The sequence below is a fragment of the Triplophysa rosa genome, linkage group LG12 (genome assembly GCF_024868665.1).
Source record: "Triplophysa rosa linkage group LG12, Trosa_1v2, whole genome shotgun sequence".
NCBI lineage: Eukaryota > Metazoa > Chordata > Actinopteri > Cypriniformes > Nemacheilidae > Triplophysa > Triplophysa rosa.
Genome location: NC_079901.1, coordinates 22,344,615 through 22,369,763, shown reverse-complemented (window position 1 = coordinate 22,369,763; position 25,149 = coordinate 22,344,615). Strand labels below are relative to the sequence as shown.

Sequence of the window (25,149 nt, the reverse complement as noted above, 5' to 3'; positions counted from 1 at the left end):
CACACACACACACACACACACACACACACACACACACACACACACACACACACACACACACACACACACACGTTATAAGAAATATCCTGCAAATAAAATGACAACCAATGTGAGTGTTCTATGCCTTACTCAGGAATGAACAACCATGATCCACGGATGCAGAAAAACCCTGCGTTCAGCTTCGGCATCCGTCATCGTGATTTGCGGTTTAACTCTTCCCCGGGACCAGGGTACCTCGTTCCATCCAACATCACCAGGGTGGGTCGGGACGGAACCCCTGCTTACTCTGTCTACGGCCGGCGCAAAGACCTTCAGCCCTTTCAAACCCCTGGACCAGGTCTTACACAACACACACACACACAACTACGTTGTGTAGTGATGCTAAAGGTTACAAAAGGCTATTTTACCATTTCAGGCAGTTACTCTCCGGAAAACTCAACTAAGAAAGTGTTTTACGCCGCACCTGCTTTCTCACTGTCTGCAAGGACTAAATTGTTCCGTAATGACCAGACACCAGGTAGGTGCCCACACATCTCCAATGAACACTAATGGAACGTACACCCAAACCCGGACTCATTCATTACATTGTTCTCAGGACCGGCCGCATACATGCTTCCCCCAGTGTTAGGGCCAAATGTTGTGAATAAATCAGCCGCCCCGAACATCTCCCTCAGCGGCCGTAGCGCTATCGGAAGTTTCCACGAGGATTTACGGAAGGTGCATCAGTATTACAAATTGAGCTGTACCATGTAGTTTGCTAAAAATGACGAGAAACTTTTTTTGTCTCTCTGTCTCAGACTCCAGGTCCCGGGACGTACCAAGTAGTGGATTCTGGTCTGTACAAACACAAGGCACCTCAGTATAGTATGACTGGGCGGAACCTCATGCCGGGGGACACCACCAGGAGACCAGGACCTGGAGCCCACCATCCTGAAAGGGTCCATACAAAAACCATTGGACCTAATATCATACTATATTGTTATCTCACTGAGGCAAGTCCACTAAATTGTTTTGTGTCTCTTCACAGGTGACCTTCACAAGAGCTAACGCTCCAAGCTTCTCCTTTGGAATTCGTCATTCGGAATACACCGCTCCTATAATTGTAGACGGTGCTGACTAACCTGGTCATTTCTGTCATAATAAACTGTGTTATCCAACAAGCTATAATACGTTGCATCAGTTGCAAATTTTGTCATGTTGCTCATTTTATTCAGTCACACATTTACAGTGATATTGCAGTCTAGCCATCAGAAATGTTCATTACACTGCACTCCTCTAAATGAAAGATCCAGATATATCTGTTTACCACAATATTACATCACTGGTGTGTTGTTTGATTGATTCATGTCATCTTGCTGAAAATCTGCAGTGGAACATCAAATAAAAACAATGATATTCAGGATACTTCCTCGGAAACCAAGTTGACATACATAATGCACTTTTGTTATCAAGTATGTTATCAGCTTGATCTCATGGGAATTCCTAACTATTTTAATATGTATGGGCACTTTGTGAATAGAACGAAAATATTATTATCATACATTTTATAAGAACATTAGAAAAGGGTATTAGAAAAAGTCACTTTGTAAAAAAGTTGAAAAATGTAACGTAATGTCTGAAACTTTGGATTGTGACACTTACCATAATGAAAATCACATGATGTCGTGTTTGTTCATTTCTAAGTAATTGTGCATAAAAGCATCTGCTGAATGAATACACGTAAATAAAAAAAATGAGAATTTGTATTTACATACAAAAAACGGAATCATAGAAATATCGCCAGTTAGAAACAATGTTGCATTCGCTCTAAATGTCCGTTCTCACAGATGTCTTTACTGGTATGATTCTCAGCGGCTGTAGAGAATGATTATAAAAGTACGGAAAAACTCTCTCTGTGAAAGTGTGTTTGAAAACATGCAAGCCGACATTACGCCTCACATCGGTGAAGATCACTTTTCCTTTGTTCCAGTCCAACTGTACTCTGATCTCCTGGATTCTCTGGCTCACCCGAAGAACAGTCAGAATCTCAGGACAACAGCCCTTCCCATATCTACCATTAGAGTAACCCACATACCACAAGCCTGTCTTGGAAGGATTCTTCCGGTTCTTGTATGCAGACTCCGTGATCACCCCCACAGCCCAAGCTGTGCTGCCTCCTACCTCGATGTCCCAGTAATGAGATCCTGAGTTGAAGCCTTCAGAACCAAGAACGCTTGTGTAGCCTACAAACCTCTCTGGGTTCGCTGGAAGCTGCTGGTTGAGCTCACCGGTGTGAAGGAGACTGGTCAGATCATCTGACAAGAGCAGATAAGCATGTGCCGTGTTGGGATCAAGAGTAACTGGCGCTGGAGAACAAGGAGAGATGCATGCTTACTTAAAAGTAAACAGTACTACACTTCTGAAAATGTAAGTTTAGTTAGGTCCAAAAAGGTCACAGTCTAATGCCACTGGACAACCTTTAAAGGTGCTGTGTGTAATTGTTTGGAGGACCGCAGTAGTGCTTCGAAAGGGAGGGGTGGAGTGAGCCGTTAGTTGCAATTCGCAAGCTCACCACTAGATGCCACTAAAACTCCCATTGCTCCTTTAATCTTCTTATTTAACCTCCTACAATGATACTTTTATTTTGTAACATCTTTGTAGTTATGTAATATTTGGAACTGAAATTCTGAAAAACTTCAAGTGTAACATCAAAATTCTGAAAAAATTCTGGAAAACTTCATCAAGTGTAACATCAAAACCTTCTTAATTTTTAGACTTCTTCAGTCTTCAAGGCGTCTGGAAAGATCTTTTGAAGAATCCTTATTATTGTCACACGTTTTTTATTTAATTTTTTATAAATTAATACATCATTTTTAATAAACATTATTTAATTTGTAGTTCATTTTTAATAAAGTTAGAAGCATTGTAACTTTTCTTCATACGTACTGTATCGGATGATGTGTTGTAGATTCTTTGACACTTCAAAGGTTATGTTACACACATGCTTTGCGACATCGATCAGCACTCCTGAGGGGATTTTTTGATTCTGCAGTGTACACTGTGTCCTATAATAACAGTTAGACGTTAGTTTGCTGTGAATTTAAGTTCAAAACAAAAAATTATTTATATACAGTACATACTCCTGTCCTCTTACCTTTCAACAGTTGCCTTGTAATTCTACAATTAAAAAAATGTACATGAGAAGCTGCAAAACGTTTCATCCGATCAGAAAAGAAAACATACAAATGAACACACACCATTAAAACATACTTAAAGTGATCACACTATTTAATAAAATATAATGGTGTACCATATAAACATTTTTTATTTTACCACTCAAAACACCCTAGCTCAAAAAGGTCCTTGATTCGACCAGTTTTCACAGATTACTTCGTAACATTATTTACACGGCGATATAATTATGTAAAGAAGTCAAATAAAGCGTCTCATACCGCAAGAAATGTAAAGTCAGTCTTCCCTAGCTGTTCCTCGATGGACTCAATAATGCGTGAAAGAGATAACATCTCAGATCTAATCTCCTCGGTCTTCTTTTTAATGATCTGTCTCTTCTGCTCCTCCTCCTCTCTCAGCGCAGTAATCCTGGCCGTCTCGTCATTCTGGAGAAACTGGTGAAGCATTTCAAACGCCTCTTTGATTTGAGTTTCGGCCTGTTGGCTCTGCCTCTGGGCATAGAAAACCAGCACAATCAGATGGAAATCTTCATATACACTCTTAAAAATAAAGGTGCTTCAAAGGTTCTTCGCAGCGATGCCATAGAAGAACCATTCAGTCAAAGGTTCTTTAAAGAAGCATCTCTTTCTTACTTTTTTATCTTCTAAAGAACCTTTCTTCACCACAAAGAACTTTTGTGAAACAGAAAGGTTCTTCAGATGTTTAAGGTTCTTTATGGAACCAAAGGTTCTTCTCTAGCATGGAAGAACCTTTTGAAGCACCTTTTTTTACTTTGTTGACATTTCCTCTAGGAACTTACTTTAATGTACTCGTCTGTTTCATGCCACGACTGGTTTGATGCTTTATAGGCTCCCAGTTTCTCGTGAAGAGCCTGTAGTTTCAAGTGACGCTCCCGCTACAAAGAGTTTGTCACACAGAAGCACATGTGTGAAGGTATGTATATTTTTGTTATAGGTTTCATTGTCAGCCAATGATGCTTAGATGTTTTAATCTCAGCCTTTGATTGTAATGTGATGATTGTCTTCGCTTTGTTTACAAATGGTAAAGCTAAACGGGTCATTTGTTAAACACCTGCATACCCCCATAGATCAGGTGTATCCGGTTTATCTTTGCCTCTATCAGCACGGTTCCCATGAAGACTTTGTGTTTTCTGTCAGAATGTATGTCGTATATGGGCCAGTTATCTACTAGAACCTGTTTGACTGGACACCTTTCATATTTTAACTCCATTTAAATCAGTTAAATCTTCCATTTCTGTGCGCTTTGATGAGGAATCAGACTATTTGGTTTTAACACTTACCCTGAGGTCCTGCGATGCGTGCTTTGTTGAACGAATGCGATGGTTCTTATGCAGTTCGGTGTTTTTGCATTTTCCACAGACTGGTTCTTGATCTTCGAAGCAGAAGTAAGCTAGAGTTTCTCCATGAAGGCTGCAAGAGTCCACCGTTTCCACAGGAGGTTCCGGAGTTGTTTCTTCTCTCATCAGAACACACATGTTCCTCAGCATGATGTTTAGGGGTGGGTCGGGGTTGGAGGAGACAGCTCTGCAGATGGGACACTCTCGAAACCCTCTCCGGCTCCAGAAGGCTTGTACGCATCCCTTGCAGATGCTGTGAGAGCAGGCTAGGAGAACTGGATCTCTAAAGATATCACAGCAGATGGGGCAGTAGAAATCCTCCTCTGTGAGAGATTCTCTACAAGCCATTTGGTCACCTATGTAAATTAACTTTCTGAAGTTTAAGTCACGTTCGTGTCCTTCTCCTTATGCACTGTGCTGGTGTCTCTGAGCTGTGTCTATATACCAGAGTTCTGGAAAGGGTGGAGCTTTTAAATGGCAATAGAAAGTTAGCATTTCAATACAACCATCTATATTTTGATCCTATATTGACAAGTTGAGATTTGTTATGGTGCTGCTATAACAATAACATCGGGGAGACGAATATAAAAATGTATTGGAAACTTTGTTTACCAAGTACAAATAGTTTTATTTGGTGCTGGGGTTTATAAAACATCTAAAAGAAACTTAAGCAAAGTGACAAGCTTTTGAAAAAGATCACAAGCACATTTCTGTAAAAACATATCATTAATGAAAATGAAAAAGTGTGTTGGACAACAAAAGGGAGATTAAAGAAGTGTCCACATTTACATGAACAAAAAACATCCTTGTGCTGGTACTACTACATTACGTCAGGCATCATCCATCATGGTACATAGTCTACTGAGATTTGGATCTCTGTTCTTTGATGCAATCTTTGACCTCTGTGGGAAAGAAGATAAAGAAAAAAGGTTTATTTCTATCACACTTTAAATCAGACCTACAAGTGACTTCTGTTCTGTTTTTCCCATCTCGGGAATGTGACCAAACAACAGCATTCTGTAATGTTCTGCTTTCTCAGAATGAAACAGGTATGATTGTGTTAGACATTAGTGACAGACCATTTGTCAAAAAGAAAAAAAAGACACACGCAATTGCGTCTTGTATTTGCATTTGCATCACATTTACATGTAGGCATCTGTCAGACATTTTATCCAAAGTATCAGCGTTTAACATTTTGTTATTGTTAGCTTATTGACAAAATGTTAAATGCTCTCTCATTTCCAAGTAGTTTTGGATGAACGAGTCTGCTAAATTAATAAATGTAATGTACAAGTAAAATGTGTATTTCCTGAGATCGACCACATGACCTAACGCATGGAATGATTTTGCGGACTAAATTAAAAAGGTATTGCAAACTGCATTTGCAAATGCATTTTCTATTTGTTCGTGTCAAAATTGTGACATAATTCAAATGCAAATGCAAACCGTTTGCATTTGCATTTACGCGAATGTACAATGTCTGCCAAATTTCAAAAGGAAAAGCAAAGTCTATTTGCAAATGAATTACCTCTGTCTTACGAGTTACGACCCTGCCATATTTAAATCGCAATAGCAATTCCCCATATGCCATTTCACTTCCTCTGGCGTCGCGTATTAAGCCTGCCAAAACTCAAATGAAATCGCAAATCTCTTTGCATTTGCGTTTCCCCTGACTTGTACAGAAACCTGTCAATCAATGGCGGGGGTGGGCTTATTCAACGGGGCGTGTTTGTATCGGGAAGTGAAATCATTCACCGTCGACTGGAACTTAAGTAGATGTGATACAGCTAAACGCATTGGAACTCTGGGCTCAGAGCGGCATCACTTAGAATGTGAAACTTCGGTGCAGGATGGATAATCATCACCTTCTGCAACATTCCTCTACACATGTTTGTTTATGGTATTCGTTTTCACAGTACTCCGAAGTCAAAGCGAGGACATGACATTTCTTGACAACACTGTGACCGTATTTTGCATCATGATTAATACGTGTTGTAAACCATAACAAAACATGTTCACTTTGTATGAATAAACAGCATCCTGCATTATCATTGTTGTTCATTATGCATATAACAAGTTAATAATAAATTACAAAGGTACGTGAATTCTACATCTCTTTATTTGTGTATCATAGTGAGACAAAGACAAACTTGTGCTCCAGTGTTTTAGTGAGTTTGCTGGACACAGAAGTAGCTATACAAATTACTGGATGGAGTTGTTGCTGTATTTAAAGTTTAATTTCCGAACAGCCTTTTCAACAACATGTGCAGTAAATGAGCCCATCAAGTGATGCACCAACCCGAGAAATTAATGTAATTATGATGAATCCACACTGCTTCAATTTGACTTTTATTGGTAGCTCATTGAGATCACCAGACCACTGTTTGTGTTCATCTGTTTATCGAGCCCCTTGAATTTCTTTAAATTATTCTTGTTAAGTACCGCAATTGTGATTCATTGTAAAGATTCTCTATATGAAACTTTGCATCTGATCCTCATTTGTTCCATTATTGTTATTTTGGCTTTTAGCTGTAGCTGAATCCCTTTTAGCCACAACCGGTGTCCCCCTGACGGTATCACCTTAGACTGACTGCCACCACTGCAACGACGAATGACGTCACTTCTCGATACAAACACGCCCTGTTGAATAAGCCCACCCCCGCCATCGATTGACAGATTTCTGTACAAGTCAGGGGAAACGCAAATGCAAAGGGATTTGCGATTTCATTTGAGTTTTGGCAGGCTTAATACGCTACACCAGAGGAAGTGAAATGGCATATGGGGAATTGCTATTGCGATTTAAATATGGCAGGGTCGTAACTCGACAGAGGTAATTCATTTGCAAATAGACTTTGCTTTTCCTTTTGAAATTTGGCAGACATTGTACGTTCGCATAAATGTAAATGAAAACGGTTTGCATTTGCGTTTGAATTATGTCACAATTTTGACACGAACAAATAGAAAACGCATTTGCAAATGCAGTTTGCAATTCCTTTTTAATTTAGTCCGCAGAATCACTCCATACCAACGCAACGGCAACGGCAACGCTCTACACTGGCTACAGTCTTGGAATGATATCAACATAAACAAACGTAAACATAAATAAATAATAGAAATAAATCATGCAAATATATGCCTGAAAAAGAGCTACCTTATATGCACCAAGTAACTTTTGCCACAGATAATCCCCCCTACAATTTTATGAGGAATTAACAGGCACATTCAAAGACAGCTAGTCGCTTACCAGCGGGCCCTTTCGGGTCCTGTCGTTGCCTAGAAACGCGTTGTTGTCGTGCGTGTTCGCATTGAATTTTCTAGAATTGAACTGGGATTTTATTCACTTAAACATACATTTTCTCGTCAATAACCCAGCCGTGAATGCAAACAAATCTAGCATTGATTGATTATTACAAATTAATGCTGGTTTGTTTCGGTTAGTAGGGTGCTCGGCTAATATAAACACGCTGCTCACTCGCCAGTTAGCTACAGTAACATACTCCGAATAAATACGCTACCAGTTGGTTTAATGTTGTTGTAAAACCATCTCTAAATGATATCCCCACGTTTACATCGCGTTTAATGGATTAAAACAGCCCAGTTCGCTGTTTGAGCTATCTGGTCAGCTGGCTATCTAATCCCACTGTGTTAAGAGGCTCAGTGTGTATCTTCGGACTGCTGTGTTCCTGAGGATGGAGGCAGGAGGCATTTCTGATTTGGATCAGGAAAAATATGACGCTGACGAGCAAGTCAAGATCATCTGCCTCGGAGACAGCGCTGTGGGCAAATCTAAGTATGTTTAATATGTGTCTGATGTGTAATTGCTTTTGTTCAGTGTCGAAAGGTGGGAAAACACCTAATGCTTTGAACATTTCCTTACAGGCTTATGGAAAGATTCCTTATGGATGGATAGTATCCTTTAAACAATGTTATTTAAGACTCTGTTTTGCCAGACAGTTTTAACGCAGGATATAGTTGAACTAAAAAGGTGCTTTGGGTGAATCTCAGTCTAGAAAACAAAACCAAAAGTATGTAGGCAATTTAGTTTTTTTAATTGTATATGGATAGTATGTGATTAAAATGTTGGCAGAGAATGTGATTGATTTTGGTGGGTGGTGGGGTTGGGGGTCATTTTTATTTTTGGTACAGCCAGGTTATCCCATGGCGACATGCATATAATGTGTGTAATTGTAAAGGGTTCATTTAAGTAAATAAACCTAAAATGGATCAATTGATTTTGGTTTCTACCCTCTTACGGGTTTGTGGAGAGTTTATCATTCATTCTTAAATGTGATGTGCACTTAATGAAATGTGTCAGTCGGCCTCAGCAGCTGTCCACCTACGCTTTGACTCTGTACAAATACACCACCGCTATCGATGGAAAAACTATCTTGGTTGGTAAGTATGAAAGTAAAGTAATGTATGAAAAGTGTGTTTAATTTTAGTGTGCAACATGAAGCTCTCGTGCTACTTTGTGTTTTTCCTTATAGTACCTGCACATTTAGCTGTCTGTCTGAGCAAATGCTAAGGGTTTATTGTTTGTTTATGTATTTAAGCTAAGCTCAGAAACACCTGTTTATGTGCACCACAGATTTCTGGGATACTGCAGGACAGGAACGTTTTCGGAGCATGCACCCCTCTTACTACCATAAAGCTCATGCCTGTATTATGGTAAGGGAACACATCATTTCGTACTAGCATAACTCATACATAAAATATCACTACAACATATTTCTTAAACTGATCATTTTATAAAAATAAAAAGGGAGAAAATACTTTTTGCTGAAGATTTTGGAGGTCATTTGGATCATCATTCTTATGAAATATTTAATGCATTTCCATAATGTAAAAAACAACAACAAGAAGAAAAAAGTAACGTTATTATGATTTTTTTCTTGGCAGGTGTTTGATGTCCAGAGAAAAATCACATATAAGAACCTCCCTATTTGGTACAAAGAACTACGAGAGTACCGACCCGAGATCCCGTGTCTGGTGGTGGCTAACAAGATAGATGGTAAGAGTCACTCATATTTCTTTTGTGAAATGATAGATAAGAGCATTATTAGTGGCCATTACGCTTTGCATCTGTCTTACCTCCTGCTCTTTTATCTGGGCTCTCTTTAAAAGCTGACATGAAAGTGACTCAGAAGAGTTTCAACTTTGCTAAGAAACAAGGTCTGCCCTTCTACTTTGTGTCTGCTGCTGATGGGACCAATGTGGTCAAGGTGAGAAGTTACCTGTCTGCTTAGAAGTACCTTTAGAGTTCAGCTGAGTGCATGTCAGCTCACCTTTTTCAAAACAATTGTTTGGATTAGAATCATGTTTTTCATGTAGGCAGTTTTAAACTATGGCATTTAGTAGGTTCTTTTATTTTATCAACCTACACCAAGTATGGTAGTACAGTATTTTATATATTTTATATTTAAGAAATGACATAACAAAAGACAGTTATTTACGGAGCCCCTTTAGGGACAGGGGGTGGAAAAAATATGAGAGGGAAGATAATTTTTTTTTTAAAGGTTTTCCGTTATCTCGCAAAACATTGTGTTCTCTCGCAAAACATTTTGCGAGTTCTGACAAACACTTCATGTTTAATGTCCTGCTGGCAGAATTTCAGACTAGCTCCGTACATAAACATTGGTCTATAGTCGCAGATTCCCGGACTAATAACTTGTGAGCTAAACGTTCTTATAACACAAATGACACCTCATTCTATGTAACGTAAACAATGAATTTGAACTTAATTTCCCACAAATCGAGCCTTGTATTGATCTCAGGCGGGAGCCGGCTGAGACAAGACCGAAGGGATCGTCTGTAAAGTGCAAAATCCGAAGATCATTAGGCTACGAAAAATAGTCATTAACTTCAATGCTACATACTGTAGTATAACTAAAACCAGTTTAAATTCAGCAGGAGAGCATTAATGTGTAAACTGAATTTGGTGAGACCACAGTGTGTAACATTTAAGTTATTAATGACTATTTTTGTAGTAACGCTTTTCGGATTTACAGTCACTTTGCAGACGGTGTCTTTGGACTTGTCCATGTCGCCTGCTCATATAGAGATCAATTTATATTCTCGTTTTGAGGAAGACTAGGTTGTATGTCTAGGTCATTGTCTAAGGAATTATGTGTTATTTGTGTTATAACAACGTTTAGCTCACGAGTTATTGGTCCGGGAATCTACTCTGAACCGCTCCATTGTTAATGTACAGAGCGGGACAACAGGACGTTTGAATGTTTTGCGAGGTAACGCAAATATGTTTGCGAGAGAACGCCAATGTTTCTCGGGGGAACGCAAAACTTTTGCGAGATAACGAAAAAGCTTTAAAAAACATTTTTCTCTTCCCTTTCATACTTTTTCCACCCCATGTCCCTAAAAGGGCTCCGTAGTTATCAGCAGTTGTATGTTAGAGAGGAAATATGTTTTAGGGTCAAAAGGAAGACCATGAGGTGTAAAAAAAACTTTTGATTTTGGAATTTTGGAAATGCTCTTCAGGTTTTTAAAGATGCCATTCAGATGTCTCTGTCCTACAAGAAGAACTCCAACGATTTCATGGATGAAGTCATGAGGGAGTTGGAGGTGTGTTGTATGGCGGTGCATCTATAAATGTTTTTAATGCTACTCTGACCATACAGTTTACTGATATTACAAATGTTATTCTGCAGAACTTTGATTTAGAGAGCAAAGAGGAATTGTCTGATAAAGAAGAGGAGACGCAAGAAGGAAATACAGAGTCTGCTTGACCTAATGCCAACATACAGTACTCTTCTCTGTCTGTTGTACTGGTGTTTCTCAGATCATGGTTGTCCTCTCACTCTCCTCAGATGCTCGAACAGAAACTCTGTTACAACTACCTCACATCTCTGTTAGTGTCTACTATCAATCTTATAACAAGAATAAATTATGATTCTGTGAATGTGACATTATCAGGCGATTGTTTTGGATGGTATAACGGCACATTATGAACATTGATTTGACATAACTGTGTCAAGCTCTTACTTAAGTTACTGAAAGAAAACCGGTCAAAATACTCATTAGAGGATTGTCAAGTATGGGCTGTCCCTAAGGTAAGTTTTAATAACATTTTGAATCTATACTGTAATTTGGATAATTTTTTATTTCTAAAATGTGTAAGATTTTGGAAGAATCCATATTATCATCTAACCATAGTTAAAAGTAATAGTCAAACTACATTAAAGAGATTAGTTGATATTCTGCATCTCTTCAGGAGTGAGAAGGTGAGAGGGCAGCCATACATATGAGCACATACGAGTGTGTGCATGTGAAAGCAGGGGCAAAGGAAAGCCTAGAACACACTGAATGATCTCTGGCCTGTGGAAACTGTCAGGTTACAGTTCTACTTGTGAAACACACCTTTCGTATCTTTAAATAAAAACGAGGAAGCATTCAAAAATGTACTGTGAAATGGACATGCAGACAGAGCTCAAAGCATTTATCCTTTTCCACGTCCCTCATCAGCTACATTATACCTCTAAATCAAAAAAAAAATGGCATTAATGCAATTTTCAGAACTTCAAACATTAGAAAGCAAAGCTCATTCTGATTACTAAAATAAAAGCATTACAGTGAAATTTTGATCAAAATTATGTCACAATACATTCAGTTCTAAAAATAAAGGTGCCACAGTATAAAAAACATTTTTAACCATTTAGTCAAAGGTTCTTGAAAAACGTTTCTTTCTTACCTTTATATAGTCTGAAGAAACTTCTTTCACTACAAAGAGGCTTTTGTAAAACAGGAAGGTTCTGCAGATGTTAAAGGTTCTTTTGAAACCATTAGCCATTTTTGTTCAATGGTTCTGTTGAACACTTTTATTTTTAAGAGCATAGATAGGCTTAAATTTCTTTAGTCCAATGATTTCGTGTTGAAGTTTTGGGGTAAAATGTGACGTGTTTCTTTACGTTGACTCAGAGACCAGAAATATTTCTTAGTCTTTTGAAGAGCAGTTACATTGCATAAGCTGTGAAGATAAATGGGTTTTCTTTTGTTTATTATTTGCTTTTGGTTTGTGTTTGATATTTGCACAAGCGCTCTAACAAAATGTGTCAGTGAATATGTACAGTAACAGCTCTGGACGGTATATATAAATGTATCTAAACTGGATTCAACATGTTGTGTTAAATGAAAAGTTGATCTTGTTTTTCATTCAGCTTTTGTTTTTATGTAATGTTATGAACACTGAATATAAATACATATTTATCCTGTTTGTTTGTTGTCTTGTGTGTCAATTATGTAAACAAGAACTATACACTCACCTATTTACATTTCTGTTCAACTATATGGAGTCATTTAGTAATTGGTTCTCAGCATGTTACATGACTGCAGTGAGTACTATTTGGAGTTCCATTATCCTTTTTAAACCAATAAATACACATGTAGGATAGAGGAAACGAGTAGATATGTTATAGAATTGATCTAACATAAACATAAAATTAACATTTGTTAACAGGTTGGCCGAAAGAGCAAATAAAAAACTTTACTACGACCACCACCAACCTGAATAACAGCTCTCTTGGCATTGAGAAACCCAAATACTCACGGCACAATCAAGCCACCAGAAAACAAATCTCATTACAGCAGCGTACACTGCATTTTTTCCCATTTTATTGTGCTTTTCTTGGTCAGAAAACAAGATTGACAACCCTACAGAACATAGTCATGTGAATGATGTGTTTTATTTCATGTTTCGTCCTGCCATTGGTTGTAAATGTAATAAAATTACAAAGAAACCATTTGCAATTTTCTCATTCTCTTGACATATGCAGAACCCCTGATGTCTGCGCTACATTGGGGAGAGTAAAGGGCAAAGGTCAGGGACCGTGTCCATCAAACGTGCAGTCAGTCATTAACTGACTTACAGTCATTTAAACCAAACAAAACATATCCAGAGATGAAAATACCTATGAAATCCCACTTACACCCCATCCACATATGGGCTAGTGTAATAGTTGAAAAACATAAAAACACGTAGAAATGTTTCATTTGGGAAATGAAGAAATCAAGAAGAAAAAAGCGGCTCAAGATTTCCAGGAGGCGGCACCATAGTGCTGATTCTAACAGCTTGTAGTTTTCTAAAGACCCTTGAAGAAAAGCTAAAAAGGTCATTACTTTTTGGCACGTTTGTTCAATTTCTTCTTCATTTCTTTCATCTTGCTAAAACAACCAATCACTCTGTAACCAACTCAAATGAAGCATCAATATTACGAAAGATGAAAGTATGAGTGAATGGTACACAATGATAATCACAGCTCGCAAGTTATTTGAGGAATAGAGAAAATCTGTGGTACATATGGCTCAGAAATGCAGTGTTAAGTGGGACAACGCACACAAATACACACATCCACACACACTCTCATTTCTCGATTCAAATTCGTGATTTTATATGAAAACGGTCACTGAGCATGTATTTTTCAATCTTTTAATCCGTGGGTTTGTTTTGTATTTTTCCAGACCTAACAAATGAGATCGGAATAGTAGATTCAGGGCTGGCTTGCAGCGGAGCACATATAATTCACAGTTATCTTAAGGGCCCGACTGCAAACGGCCCCTTAACATCTTTATTGAAGCCCTTGTAGAGTCAAAGAGACAGACTTGTTTTAACACCATCCTGCTTAGAAGGAGAGGTCAGAATCTCTGTTAAACAGGTAATTGATTACTTGGGCCAGGGTTCTGAATTCAGGATGAACAGATAAACCTTCAGAATAAATGCCATATTCAATACGAAAGCAAATCAAACCGAGGCGGTGGGAGACTGGAAATTTGTGGAAAAGGCATTTCATAATTTTATAATCTAAAATCAAACAGGACTTTGGTAGCACACACAATGCAATTTTTTTATATCGGAGCGAATCTTTCAAATCTAAATCTGCAGTGGTTTTGGTTATTCAAAGGTATAACAAAATTCCAGCAGTACATCTGTTCGGTGTGACTTAATTCTAAAAAAGTTAGTGACCTGTGTCAAATCAAATATGGCATCTACCCTGAACAAGCTGTGTGGTTCTGAAGCAACACGGTCGCTATAGAAACGGTTTTATTACACAGTGATAATCAAATACATTTGGGAGTTCCTCATGTGACAGAAAGCAGCTATTCTGATTTCGGATGCAAATCACGTGGCCTTTAAAACAAGACAAGAGATGAGCAATAGTGATATCTTAAAGAGACAGTTCACCGCGAAAACAAAACTCACCCTCATGTCACTCCAACCACATCTTTCTTGCATGGAATACATAAGATTTCTAGCATAATTCCCACGAAATCTAACACACAACAAAGGTGTGGAACGGTGACTACAGCTGTCCCTTTCATTGTAGAGATAATGGACCAGCTTCTGCTAAACATTTTCTTTTATATTCCACAAAGTCAAACGGGTTAGGAATGACATAAGGGTGAATGATTTTTAAGGCGAACACTTTCAAATGTCTGTTTATGACTATTTTTGCCGTCACAGTCTGGTTTGGACACACACACACACGCACACGCACACACACACACACACACAAAACTAAGAGGAGCGGTGGTGGACAGAACGATGATGGTTGTATGCGTGTTAAACGTCCTTGGATTTTGAAGGTCATATGTGTTTGTTGCCCTAATGGAGGGATAATTTGGATAGATGGAAATGAATGACTTGAAATGCTAGCACCTTGTTTTGTGCAAATTACCCCCAAACTCCATAAAAAGAGTAAAATCTTCACCTTTTTCGACAGGTGGTTAACTATGCATATATGCCAAACATTCATATATAGATCTATATCTTTTTTGATTTTTAAAAATTTATATGAAAACTATTATATATACATTGCTTGTGATTGATATAAAAAGCAACTATTTTAGTCATTTGTCCATATATACAGCTGTAGGATGTCTAGGCCATTTTTAAACGTTTTTTCTTCATTAAGTCTTTTGTCCTCAGCTTCATCTTTTAAATAACTGTCATTCTAAAATTCATTCTAAATTAATTCATAAAAATTCTTCTAAGCATCATTTTTCACGAGCTACAAAATCCACCTATGAAGAAGAAAAAAACGAAATAAAACAAAACTGGCCAAAACAAGTAAGCCAAATGTTTCAGTGCGTATAGCAGATTAACATACAGGCCATATAATGGCTCAGAAAATCTTTTACAATTCTAGATTCTGCTTTCTGTACGAGATGTCGAACACCAGTCGGTACCATCAGATAAGCTGCAATATTAGTGATGCTTCTCATCCCACAGTGGTTCTGTCATGCACACACATCACACGCACTGCTTCACACGCTTGTTTGTTTTACACACACACTTATTGCAAAGTTACCGGATTGCCAGATTAAAGGAAAAGTTCACCCAAAAATTCTATGATGTCATTAATAAATCACTCTTATGTTTTAAAGAAAATGTGTGAGTGCGTATGGTGGCTCTTTCTCACGCAATCACACTTAACAGGGACTAAAGCTTTTTAGGCTGTTCTTTGAAAGTGAATCAATGATTCAATAAAAAGATCTGACTCTTAAAAAAACATCTATTACAAACATGACATTACTACTTTTTGTTTTATGGCAAGTGGGGTCAAGCGCAGAGAAATAATGTTCAATAATAATAATAACTTTAATAATAATGAAATGCATTTTGGTCTGTTTCTCACACAAAGCTAGTGTATGGCTTCAGACAAATTGGAAATATACAGAATTACGGTGTAAAGTTAATTTTTAATTACAAAAGTGGCTTAACAAGTAATCTTAAATAATTTTTATTTTTACCAGTTTTTACATTGTTTTGAATAATGAAAATAAACAATTTCAGTGACTTTTACTCATAAAATTGAAAATAAATAAGTTGAAATGACTAGTAATCCAATTACCAAAACTTAAGCCAGTAAAATGAATGTTAGTGTAGTTATTGGACTATAATTTTAGGGTGCTTTCGCATCCTTCAATACTCCTAAAAGCTTCAGACCCTATACATTGTAATTGCATGTAAAAGAACAACCACAAAATGTGTCCCTTTTGAGTTCCATAAACAAAAATGAAAACAGGATTGCAGTGCCAAAAGTGTGATTAAATGTGAGTTTTGGTTGAACTATTCCTAACAAAGAAGACTGTGAATAGACCTTTAATTCAGCAGATTACAATTTGTACAGGAAAGCGGTGTGGTTGTGTGCATGAGAGTGTGTTACTGTATTAGGAATGCTTTTCGTGTAAAAAAATGTCAAGACAAAATGACCACTCCAGTTAATGTGTTTAGGTAATAGAGAACAGCTAAACATAAATAAAAGTCGACCCACTGGGAGATGCTTCGGTTCAAGAGGGAAGCCCGTGTTCTGTAAAATTGTAACAGACAATACCAACAACCAAAATAAAAAAAGAGTGGGGTGTGGTTACAATGCAAATTGAACAAACCAATCAACCGTCATTCCGTATGGTGATGTAACGTCTCATGCTACAGGCCATCAGAAAAGATATACAAAAAAAATCGTTTTCAGTGTTTTTTGTCTTTATATATAATATATCATATATAAGTTTTATATTTATGACAAAATGTTATATTCATATATCTATATACTTTTTTCTGTCAAATATATATGTATATAATTGGTAAAAATGAGTAAATTATTGGTGGAATAAATCATCTAGGTGGAGAGACAGGTGCAGTTTTGCACGGTCCGTTTTCTTGTTGCCGTCTCTCCCCGTTTTAAAAGCTATTTAAATACATTGAGATATTCTATCTAATGTCATATATAAGAGTCTGATTATGAAAAAAGCCACTAGTGTTGGTTAAACATTCTCCGGGTGTAGTACGTCCCTCAGCCAGAAGGGGGCAGGCAGCAGACAGAGAAGATACGGCCACGCCTACTCTGCTCATCCGCTTCTAAAAAAATACTCTGAAAGGCAACTGAACTTCCTTTTTTTTCCTCAAAAGCATCCCTTCTGCGTTCTAAAGAAATGACTGGATAAAGAAGCTAGGGGATTTATGGGTGTTTATCGTAACGAATTTTGAGATAGCCCACATGGGCTTTGTTCGGACAGGCAGCAAAAATCAGATTTGGGGTATATAACCATATCCATTTCATTTTTGTAGCATGAACAGCAGAACTCCAGATTCAAAGTATTTTTTCACCATTTGGGATAAAAAGTGTAAAAAACGCCATAAAGTGTCGCTCATTCATTCCGAGAATGACGTGTATTGTTTGCGGTTCCGGATACAGCATGTGTAAAAAACACGTAAAATACACAGCAAAGACTAAATTCCAGTTATCGTAGAAGAAACCAATTTTGACTTTAGAAACTGCTGTAGATGTCACTTAAATCACTTTAATTCAAGTGACATATCTGATTTCATAATGTACCAAAATAATGGATCTGACCAAATCGGATTTGTGTGCAATGTGAACAAAGCCTAAGTGTTCAAACACCCTTGTGATTGGCTGCTGGCAGTGGGGAGGGGCTTAGAAGAGTGCTACAAAAATGGCATGGATCCGACTCCCGCTCCGCCAATGATGCGATTTAAAAAGGTTTAAAGCTTAAAAATCAAAAGGAAAATCAAAAGATGTGGATTTTAAAAATAAATAATAAAAACGACTAACTACTGACAGAGGGGGGGGGCTCATGGTCAACTTTCCAGGAGCTGTTTAAGAGCCCGCTCGATGTTCATGCGATGTCCGACGCGAGTCACGCCCAGCTCGGCGAAGTCCTCCTTGGTCAAAGCGGGCAGGTGAGAACCCTCAATCTCGTGCTCTTGGAACCGTTCTTGATGTTCGGCCAGATTAATGCTGGCCAGCCAGTCGCCCACATCGTATTTGTTCCACAGGTGGAGGGGCTTCTGGTGGAACGGCCGCAGGGCGAGCAGGGGCGAGGGCATGCCCGGGGAAGGGGCGGGCGAGGGAGAGCGACTCCGCGCGCTGGAGCTTCTCATGACGAAACGCACCTCCTTCGGTTCGTGAGGGAGGCTAAGGCTGGACGACTTGAGGATGGTGGGAGGCGCGGTGGGCGAGGTGGCCAGTCCGAAACCACGGATGGGTCCCAGGGGATCCGAGCGGTCTGGGGAACCGGGGCTCGGGGACCGGCGGGTCATCGGGTAGCGGCTACCCGGTCTGATGGTGTAGGTGGTGCCGTAGCCTCTCTGAGAGATGGTATGGAGCTCCCCTAAACTGCTGAAGAGTCTGAAAGAACAGAACAGAAGAAAAGAGACGGGAAGAGAGCAGAGAGGGGTTTTAGAGAAAAACACGGCAAGCACCAGCCCAGACACTCAATTTAATTCCATTCAGTGGCTCTTTCTCTCCCAGCTTTAGTAACAGCATCAGCTATGTTAGGATTCTAAGCTTTGAGTTAGATGGCAAACGCATTAAACTAATGTTACTGTGTCATTAATGCGTTAAGCTGTAACATTAGAAGTGTGAAGATGTTACAGCACTGTGGAGCAAAGACGGTTTAAGGGTGATCAAGGGTTTAATGGACAGAAAACAGATCTTACTTTCTGAATCTTCATTTTACTGTTTAGAATTCAGTAAGTCAAAATCTGTGAAATCAAAGCTGATCCTATTTAACTTTCGTAATACTGTACATGTTATTGGTCTCATTGTGGGTGATTTAATGGTGTATGGTATTAAATATGCTTATTTCAAATTTCTCAAGCCTCTCATTAAAAGGAAAACCAAACTCACTCCAATAAACCTAAACACTGAACTTCCTAAAAAAAATCTGTTATCATTTAATCACTCTCATGTTGTTTGAGACCTGTATATGAGTCTTTCTTCTGTAGAACACAATGAAGATATTTTGAGAAATGGTTTTGTATACAATAGAAGTCAATGGGGGGGGTCATTTTGTTTGGTGCCCAACATTCTTCAAAATATCTTCTTTTGTGTTCTGCAGCAGAAAGAAAGTCTGGCAGGTTTGGAAAGACATTAGGGTGAATAAATGATGACAGATTTTTCTTTTTTATCTCTTGAACTCACTTTTATTTATTTATTAAGCTTTTCAGGATTGTGTGTATTATTTGCTGGGTGTAATGCAAGAGAAACCTGCTCCTGTCTTTCATGATCTGAGCACTGCGGTCATGACTAATGTTATGTATGACTCGGGTGTTGTGAGGTAAAAAAAAAAACAATGTAAAAACTGCAAACAACACTACAGCGAAGCATTGAAAGCACATCTTTGCATGCAACATGCAAACACAGAAGACGACAGAAACTGAGACATGCATAGCATCTCAACCTTCAAATTACTTAAAGGGACAGTTTACCCCCCCAAAAAAGATATTTTGAGAAATGTCTGTGGTTTTGTTTCAATACAATGGAAGTCAATGTGGCCCAGTGTTGTTTTGGTTATTGACGTTCTTCAAAATATCTTTATTTGTGTTTGGTTTTTGGGCGAACTAACCTTCAAGACAAAGCATGTTTTTGTTATGGGTTTTTTTTGTGCAGCAACAATCACGGGAAGCATCAAGCTGTATATTGAAAAATGAAAGAAAATAGCCGAGGCAGCCATGTTTATGCGCCCCTGATAAAATAGACAGAATAGATTTAGCAAAATGGATGCAGGCTCCGACTATCATCTATCATGCCTGTAGAAGCAGCGAACAGAAGACATCAGAGCCCGATACTTAAATTTCCCCCGTCTTTCCCCATGTAAAGATTGAGCCAAACTCACAATCCGATGAAAAACATGGATAAACTGAGGGTTTGAGGGAGGCGGGGCCACATTAGCACAAGGCGGGTCAGTACATGAGGGAGGATGATGACCAGGGCTTGATTCAGAGGTGTGGAAACAGACCCGAAAAAAAAGAGATGAGATGATTCATGCGCACTTACACAGGTGCCCGGCTCTTCTGGGCTTAGCCTCAGATTCAGTTCTAGACAGAGCAGCGTAGCATGCAAAGAGAGAGAATGAGAAGAGAGAGAGAGTGAGAGATGGAGAAAGAGAGAGGGCAATGAGAGAGAGAGAGAGAGAGAGAGAGAGAGAGAGAGAGAGAGAGAGAGAGAGCGGTCGGTTAGCATCAGTCCATGACAGAACAAAAAACAAACAACAGCACACACTTAAACAACCTCAACAATATCAATCAAATGCAAACTTAACGCATAGCGACACAGACCAGAGCGCAGCTAACCCCAGCATACTCAAACACAAATGTATACAGATGCTATCAATAACTATTTACTTTAATTGATGTTATTATTAAAAAAAAGCTTCTTTTCTTTTCAGTAATCTTGTGTCTGGGGTAAGGTGCCATTCTGGTCAAATGCAATAACATAAAATTAAAACCAAACAAATATGCATGAAAAATAAACAATACATAAAACTACATGAAAGCAATCGTTTGTCCCAAGAAGCCGGAGCGATCACTGCGTCAGCACAATTAAAAGATGAAGTGTCACACAACTACAGAATGAGACGCCGTAAAGCTTACGCAGTATGTCTGAACAGAAAAAACCTTTTAAACAACATCAGGCTGTCAAGACTGAGAGGAATGAAGGTTATTTAAGGAGATGCTTACGTTGATTTTATCGTTGGAATTAATGATATCTTTCAACGTCGTTGTACATAATGTCATTTATTATAATTCACTTTGAAAAGACTTTTATTGGTTTATAAATAAAAGTAAGAAATATATTGCATCGAGCATTGAGTCGATATTAAGGATTACTGTCTCAAACTAACACATCTCTCAGTCACATGTAAACATACATACTGCTACAAAAATGGCACAGAACAGCAGGCCACAGAACAGTTAAAAGTGACAGATTTTGGAAGGTAAAAGCTCAAGGGTTGAGATGGTGCATGCCCTCAGGCCATCTGGTACCTAGTAAACACCCAAAGGCAACACGAATCCAATTTATGTCACATACTTAAAACGTTGTCATGGCCAAATGTCTGTTTAAACATAATGGTTGTAAATTGACAAAAAACCCATTTGCATTGGAATATCAAGTTTGGTTTTATTTGATTAAGATGACACGACTCTGGATATTTGCCAGGGTGAACCAGGAAACAGAACCTGAGAAGTGATTTATAAAACCCAGAACAATGTTAGCAAGAGTGATTGAACAATATGACATTAGTGGATTGTTAAAGAATAGAAAACAAAAAGAATGACATTTGATTTACCCTAGTGGCTAAAAGCTAAGGTTTACTGTCTTCCATGTCCTTTTCACATCTGTTGGGATATAAAGGACTTTAGCGGTATATAAGCAAAACGGCACATAGCTGACGAAAAAATAAACATTGTCCCTTGAGCCCTCATATGAAACAACAGAAAATGTTCCAGTGGCTTTGGTAATGTCTATTGGAATGACTCAGCTCACTGTAAAATAAAAACACTGTCAAGGCACCATTTGTGCATGAAGAAACCCTTTTAGTTTCCGCAAGAACTCTATTGGCGTTAACAGGTCCTTCAGTAAACCTTAAAGGAAAACATTGAGGTACTTTAATTGAATGTTAAAGTTATCAGGGTTTTTTTTCATTTAAAAGGTATCTATAAGTTAAGGTGTTAAGAGGGTTCCACCACTGTGACATCTAAGGAACTCCAAATGGTGCCTTAAAAGTACAGAAAGACTTGTATTGTTACTTTAGACTACCTACAGTCTACCTACAGTCTCATGGTTGAGCTAGGAGACTGACCTAAGGCAGTTCTACATTACTTACCAGTGGTCGTGAATGTTGACATAGCTCTGGGGCTCCAAACTTCTCAATGAAGAAAGCATGTTAAACACGAACTCTTATTGTTTTAATAAATTACCAAATGTGGATTTTTTATATGCAACATGTTTGCTGACATTTCTGGTTGTAATGCTTACCAGGTCAGAGCATGTAAATATTTTCATTAGCATGATTACACCATCTAATAAATTCAGACAAACTAGGTTTTAAATATTTTATTCCTTAAGCAATACAACTGTGTAAGGTCATTTAAAGGACTTAAAATGAACAAGAAACGTATCTTTGCAGTTGTAATATTAGCTTTTGCATTCTCCAAATAATGGTGCAAAATTACACATAAGCTAAATATTTATGTGAAAATCAGTTCAGCTGAAGGATTTGCTCCTTACCTCGCACCGACCACTGGCGATTTCCTCCCGGGGTCAAGCGAAGCTCCGAGCGGCTCTTCCCCAAGCGACCGTGTGTCCTTGTTGAGCTGCTGCAGCCGTGAGCTGAGCTCGCTGATCACAGTGGGCTTGCCTTCCTCTGCCCCTGCAAGCGGACGGGGTTCCACGGGGTCCCCCCACAACTTGGAGCGTCTCTGGAAGAGGTAGCGGGGTCTGGCCGGGCCTGAGGCTCCCGCAGCAGCAGCCAGCGCAGCTGCGTGCTGCTGCGAGAGCAGTTCACTATCAGACGACTGCTTGAGCAGGGGGTCCCTGAACGTCACCGGGCCCTTGCTGAGCTGGGACTTGAGCTTTGGCTTTGGAGGCACTGGCGGCTTATCAAGAATGAACGTCTGGCCATCTGCGTAGGTGGTGTAGGTGTCCGTGGGCTCGCCGCTCTCCGAGGACAGTGTGGACATGCTGGAGACCGTGGAAATGGTACTTGTGGTCTCCAGGTGGTGGTCGCTGGAGCTTCGAGTGTCTACCTCTTCCACCCCGGAGTCAGCAGCAGACTCTGGGCCCAGGTGGGACTCACACGGCTTCCCTGAGGCTGCTTGCGGGCCGCTGCTTGCGGGGACCTGTGCTGCTGCGGCAGCTGCCGCTGGTGTGGCGGGAGGAGGGTGCAGGGCTACAGGTAGGGCTGCAGGGGTTGTCTTCGCTAATGGAGGTACCGCTTTTCTGGCTGCTGCTGCAAGAAGGCCATTGGCAAATTCATCTGGTGGAGGAACAACGCCAATTTTGCGGAGCTCCTCACGCGTCTCCTCATCGCTGGAGGAGAGTATGGCAGGTGGTAAAGTAACCGTATAGGGTTCCACATCCTCCTCAGAACTACCCTGAGCCAAGGTTTTATCTGAGGACGGGCTAGGTTGTGGTTGTGAGGTTGGAGTGGTGGTTGGAGTCGGGGTGGATACTGAAGAACCATCGGGACCCGGGGACTTAGCACGCTTTATTTCAGCCAACATGGGTTTTGGACTTTCTGACAAAGCCCCCTTAGTAGAAGGGGCGCTGTGCTCTGGGCTGGGTCCAACAGCTTGACCATTGCTCGTTGCATGAACCATGATAAGGCCAGCAGTTTTCTGCTGAGATGTGTCCATGATGCTAATGATCATACTCTTCTTGTCCTCAAGCTTTCTCTCATCCTTTCTTTCTGTCCTTGTTTCTAACTCTTTTCTTGTGGATAAGGGACTTCCCCACTGAATCTTGCTGGTGGGGACGGAGGGGTCATAAGTTCTTTTTGTTCCAGGGGAAAAGGGGGTTGAGGCAAAATTCCCTTCACCCTCAGAGCGCTCAGCCTCTTTGGTCTGAGTCTCCATATACAGCACCCCTCCAGCAGCGTCATGTTTAGTTCTGGGCTCAGGGCTGCTCGAAGGGGATTGACTCTGAGAGGTTAATGCCCTTTCCCTTGCGGCCAGCGCAAGTGCCAGTGGAGAATTGGGGTCCAGGGGCTTGCCCGTCAGTGGGTGAATGAAGGTGGTTCCCCCAGGGGAGGGACGCAACGCCAAGGCAGGAGGTGGCAACTGACCAAGCTCGCGCGTGAGCATCCGTTCGTCTACAGACCGGGACGGTGTGAGTGAGGGGGCTTCTTGAGGTGAGACTGAACTGCCCTCCATAGTGCCCACTGATAGGAAGACTGTGGATTTCCGCTTCTCTTCCAGACGTTGCTCACGGTCTTTTACAGCGTCTGCGATGGCGGCGGCGAAGGGTCCTTTTCCTTTCAACAATGCCCCGGCCTGAGCTTGGCTACGTTCCTGCAACAGCTGCTGTTGGTAGAACTCGGCCCTGCTGGTGTGGTGGGCAGCTAGGCGTCCAGAGGGAGAGTGCTCTCTGGCATGGATGGATGCCAGTGCCAGTGAGGCTCTCTCTTGAGCATCTTCCACCTGCAGCTGCTTTACAAGTGGGCTCTTCCTCCGCTGCGGCTTGCTTGGAGGCGACGTGAACAGGCCTACGCTAAACTGGCCCACATTGGCGTAGGGGTTATCAATGATTCTACCTTTCCGTTTGATCCTCTCGGGTGGAGTTGAAATGGCACCTGGCCTCGGGATGTCGGTAGGCTCCACAGGGAGGTGGGTGGAGTCCTGGAGGATGATCATGGAGCGGGCTTTTTTCTGCCGGTCCAGGTGGGAGGCGTGACGAGGGGGTTCAAACATCTCTGCGGACATTGTCTGCGGCAAAGCATGCAGTCTTGGTTCGGAGCCTGGTTTAAAACTGGAGCGGCTGGGGTCATGAATGCGGCCAGGGGGAGGGGGTGGGCAGAAGGAAGGAGGAGGGCCGGTATCGTAGTAGTAAAGTGATGGGGGAGGCGGTGGAGCAGTCTGGGGAGGGGGAGGTATACTGCGGCTGTCTCTCAAGCTGTCTGTCATGGAGGAGCTCCGTGGAAACCTGTGCTCCGCTGCTAGGGCAGAAAGTCGATCCTCTTCAGTTGCTCCTGCACAGACAGACAAATAGAGCTTTAATCATTTATACATTTACAGACAAGTCTCAGATGATAAGTAAGTGTGTGTAAGGGGATTTAATCTCTGCAATTTAATATGCTACCATGGGTTA

General features: G+C 40.2%; 4 protein-coding genes across 12 annotated transcripts in view; 2 read left to right on the top strand and 2 right to left on the bottom strand.

Annotated features, from left to right (window-relative positions):
* Positions 1 to 1,120, top strand: part of cimap1b (ciliary microtubule associated protein 1B) — a 2,081-nt gene extending 961 nt beyond the window's left edge. The window contains exons 2-6 of one of the 3 annotated variants that reach the window (XM_057347282.1): positions 134 to 337; positions 416 to 517; positions 596 to 717; positions 798 to 938; positions 1,028 to 1,120. In XM_057347282.1, the coding sequence (XP_057203265.1) occupies positions 134 to 337; positions 416 to 517; positions 596 to 717; positions 798 to 938; positions 1,028 to 1,120 (662 nt within the window). Of the gene's footprint in view, positions 1 to 133; positions 518 to 595; positions 718 to 797 lie in introns of all 3 variants that reach the window. The other 2 variants (XM_057347281.1, XM_057347280.1) reach the window with 2 other exon arrangements.
* Positions 1,121 to 1,178: 58 nt separating this feature from the next.
* On the bottom strand, positions 1,179 to 5,571 carry trim35-30 (tripartite motif containing 35-30). The gene is made up of 6 exons (XM_057347279.1): positions 4,472 to 5,571; positions 3,971 to 4,066; positions 3,432 to 3,662; positions 3,134 to 3,156; positions 2,926 to 3,044; positions 1,179 to 2,345 (listed from the first exon to the last, which is right to left on the bottom strand). The coding sequence occupies exons 1-6, from the start codon at positions 4,874 to 4,876 to the stop codon at positions 1,807 to 1,809; spliced, it is 1,413 nt and encodes a 470-aa protein (XP_057203262.1). The 5' UTR covers positions 4,877 to 5,571; the 3' UTR covers positions 1,179 to 1,806.
* Positions 5,572 to 7,755: 2,184 nt separating this feature from the next.
* Positions 7,756 to 12,773, top strand: rabl2 (RAB, member of RAS oncogene family-like 2). The gene is made up of 8 exons (XM_057347992.1): positions 7,756 to 8,318; positions 8,408 to 8,437; positions 8,844 to 8,923; positions 9,117 to 9,196; positions 9,428 to 9,539; positions 9,653 to 9,750; positions 11,024 to 11,107; positions 11,194 to 12,773. Exons 1-8 carry the CDS (start codon positions 8,218 to 8,220, stop codon positions 11,269 to 11,271), a joined length of 663 nt encoding a protein of 220 aa, XP_057203975.1. The 5' UTR covers positions 7,756 to 8,217; the 3' UTR covers positions 11,272 to 12,773.
* Positions 12,774 to 13,105: 332 nt separating this feature from the next.
* The window catches only part of shank3a (SH3 and multiple ankyrin repeat domains 3a), a 157,940-nt gene continuing 145,896 nt past the window's right edge, over positions 13,106 to 25,149 (bottom strand). For 4 of the 7 annotated variants that reach the window (XM_057347988.1, XM_057347984.1, XM_057347987.1 and 1 more), the window contains exons 20-21: positions 22,573 to 25,030; positions 13,110 to 18,687 (exon numbers count right to left, since the gene is read on the bottom strand). In XM_057347988.1, coding sequence (XP_057203971.1) covers positions 18,138 to 18,687; positions 22,573 to 25,030 — 3,008 coding nt within the window. In that variant the 3' untranslated portion in view covers positions 13,110 to 18,137. Of the gene's footprint in view, positions 18,688 to 22,572; positions 25,031 to 25,149 lie in introns of all 7 variants that reach the window. The other 3 variants (XM_057347983.1, XM_057347981.1, XM_057347982.1) reach the window with 3 other exon arrangements.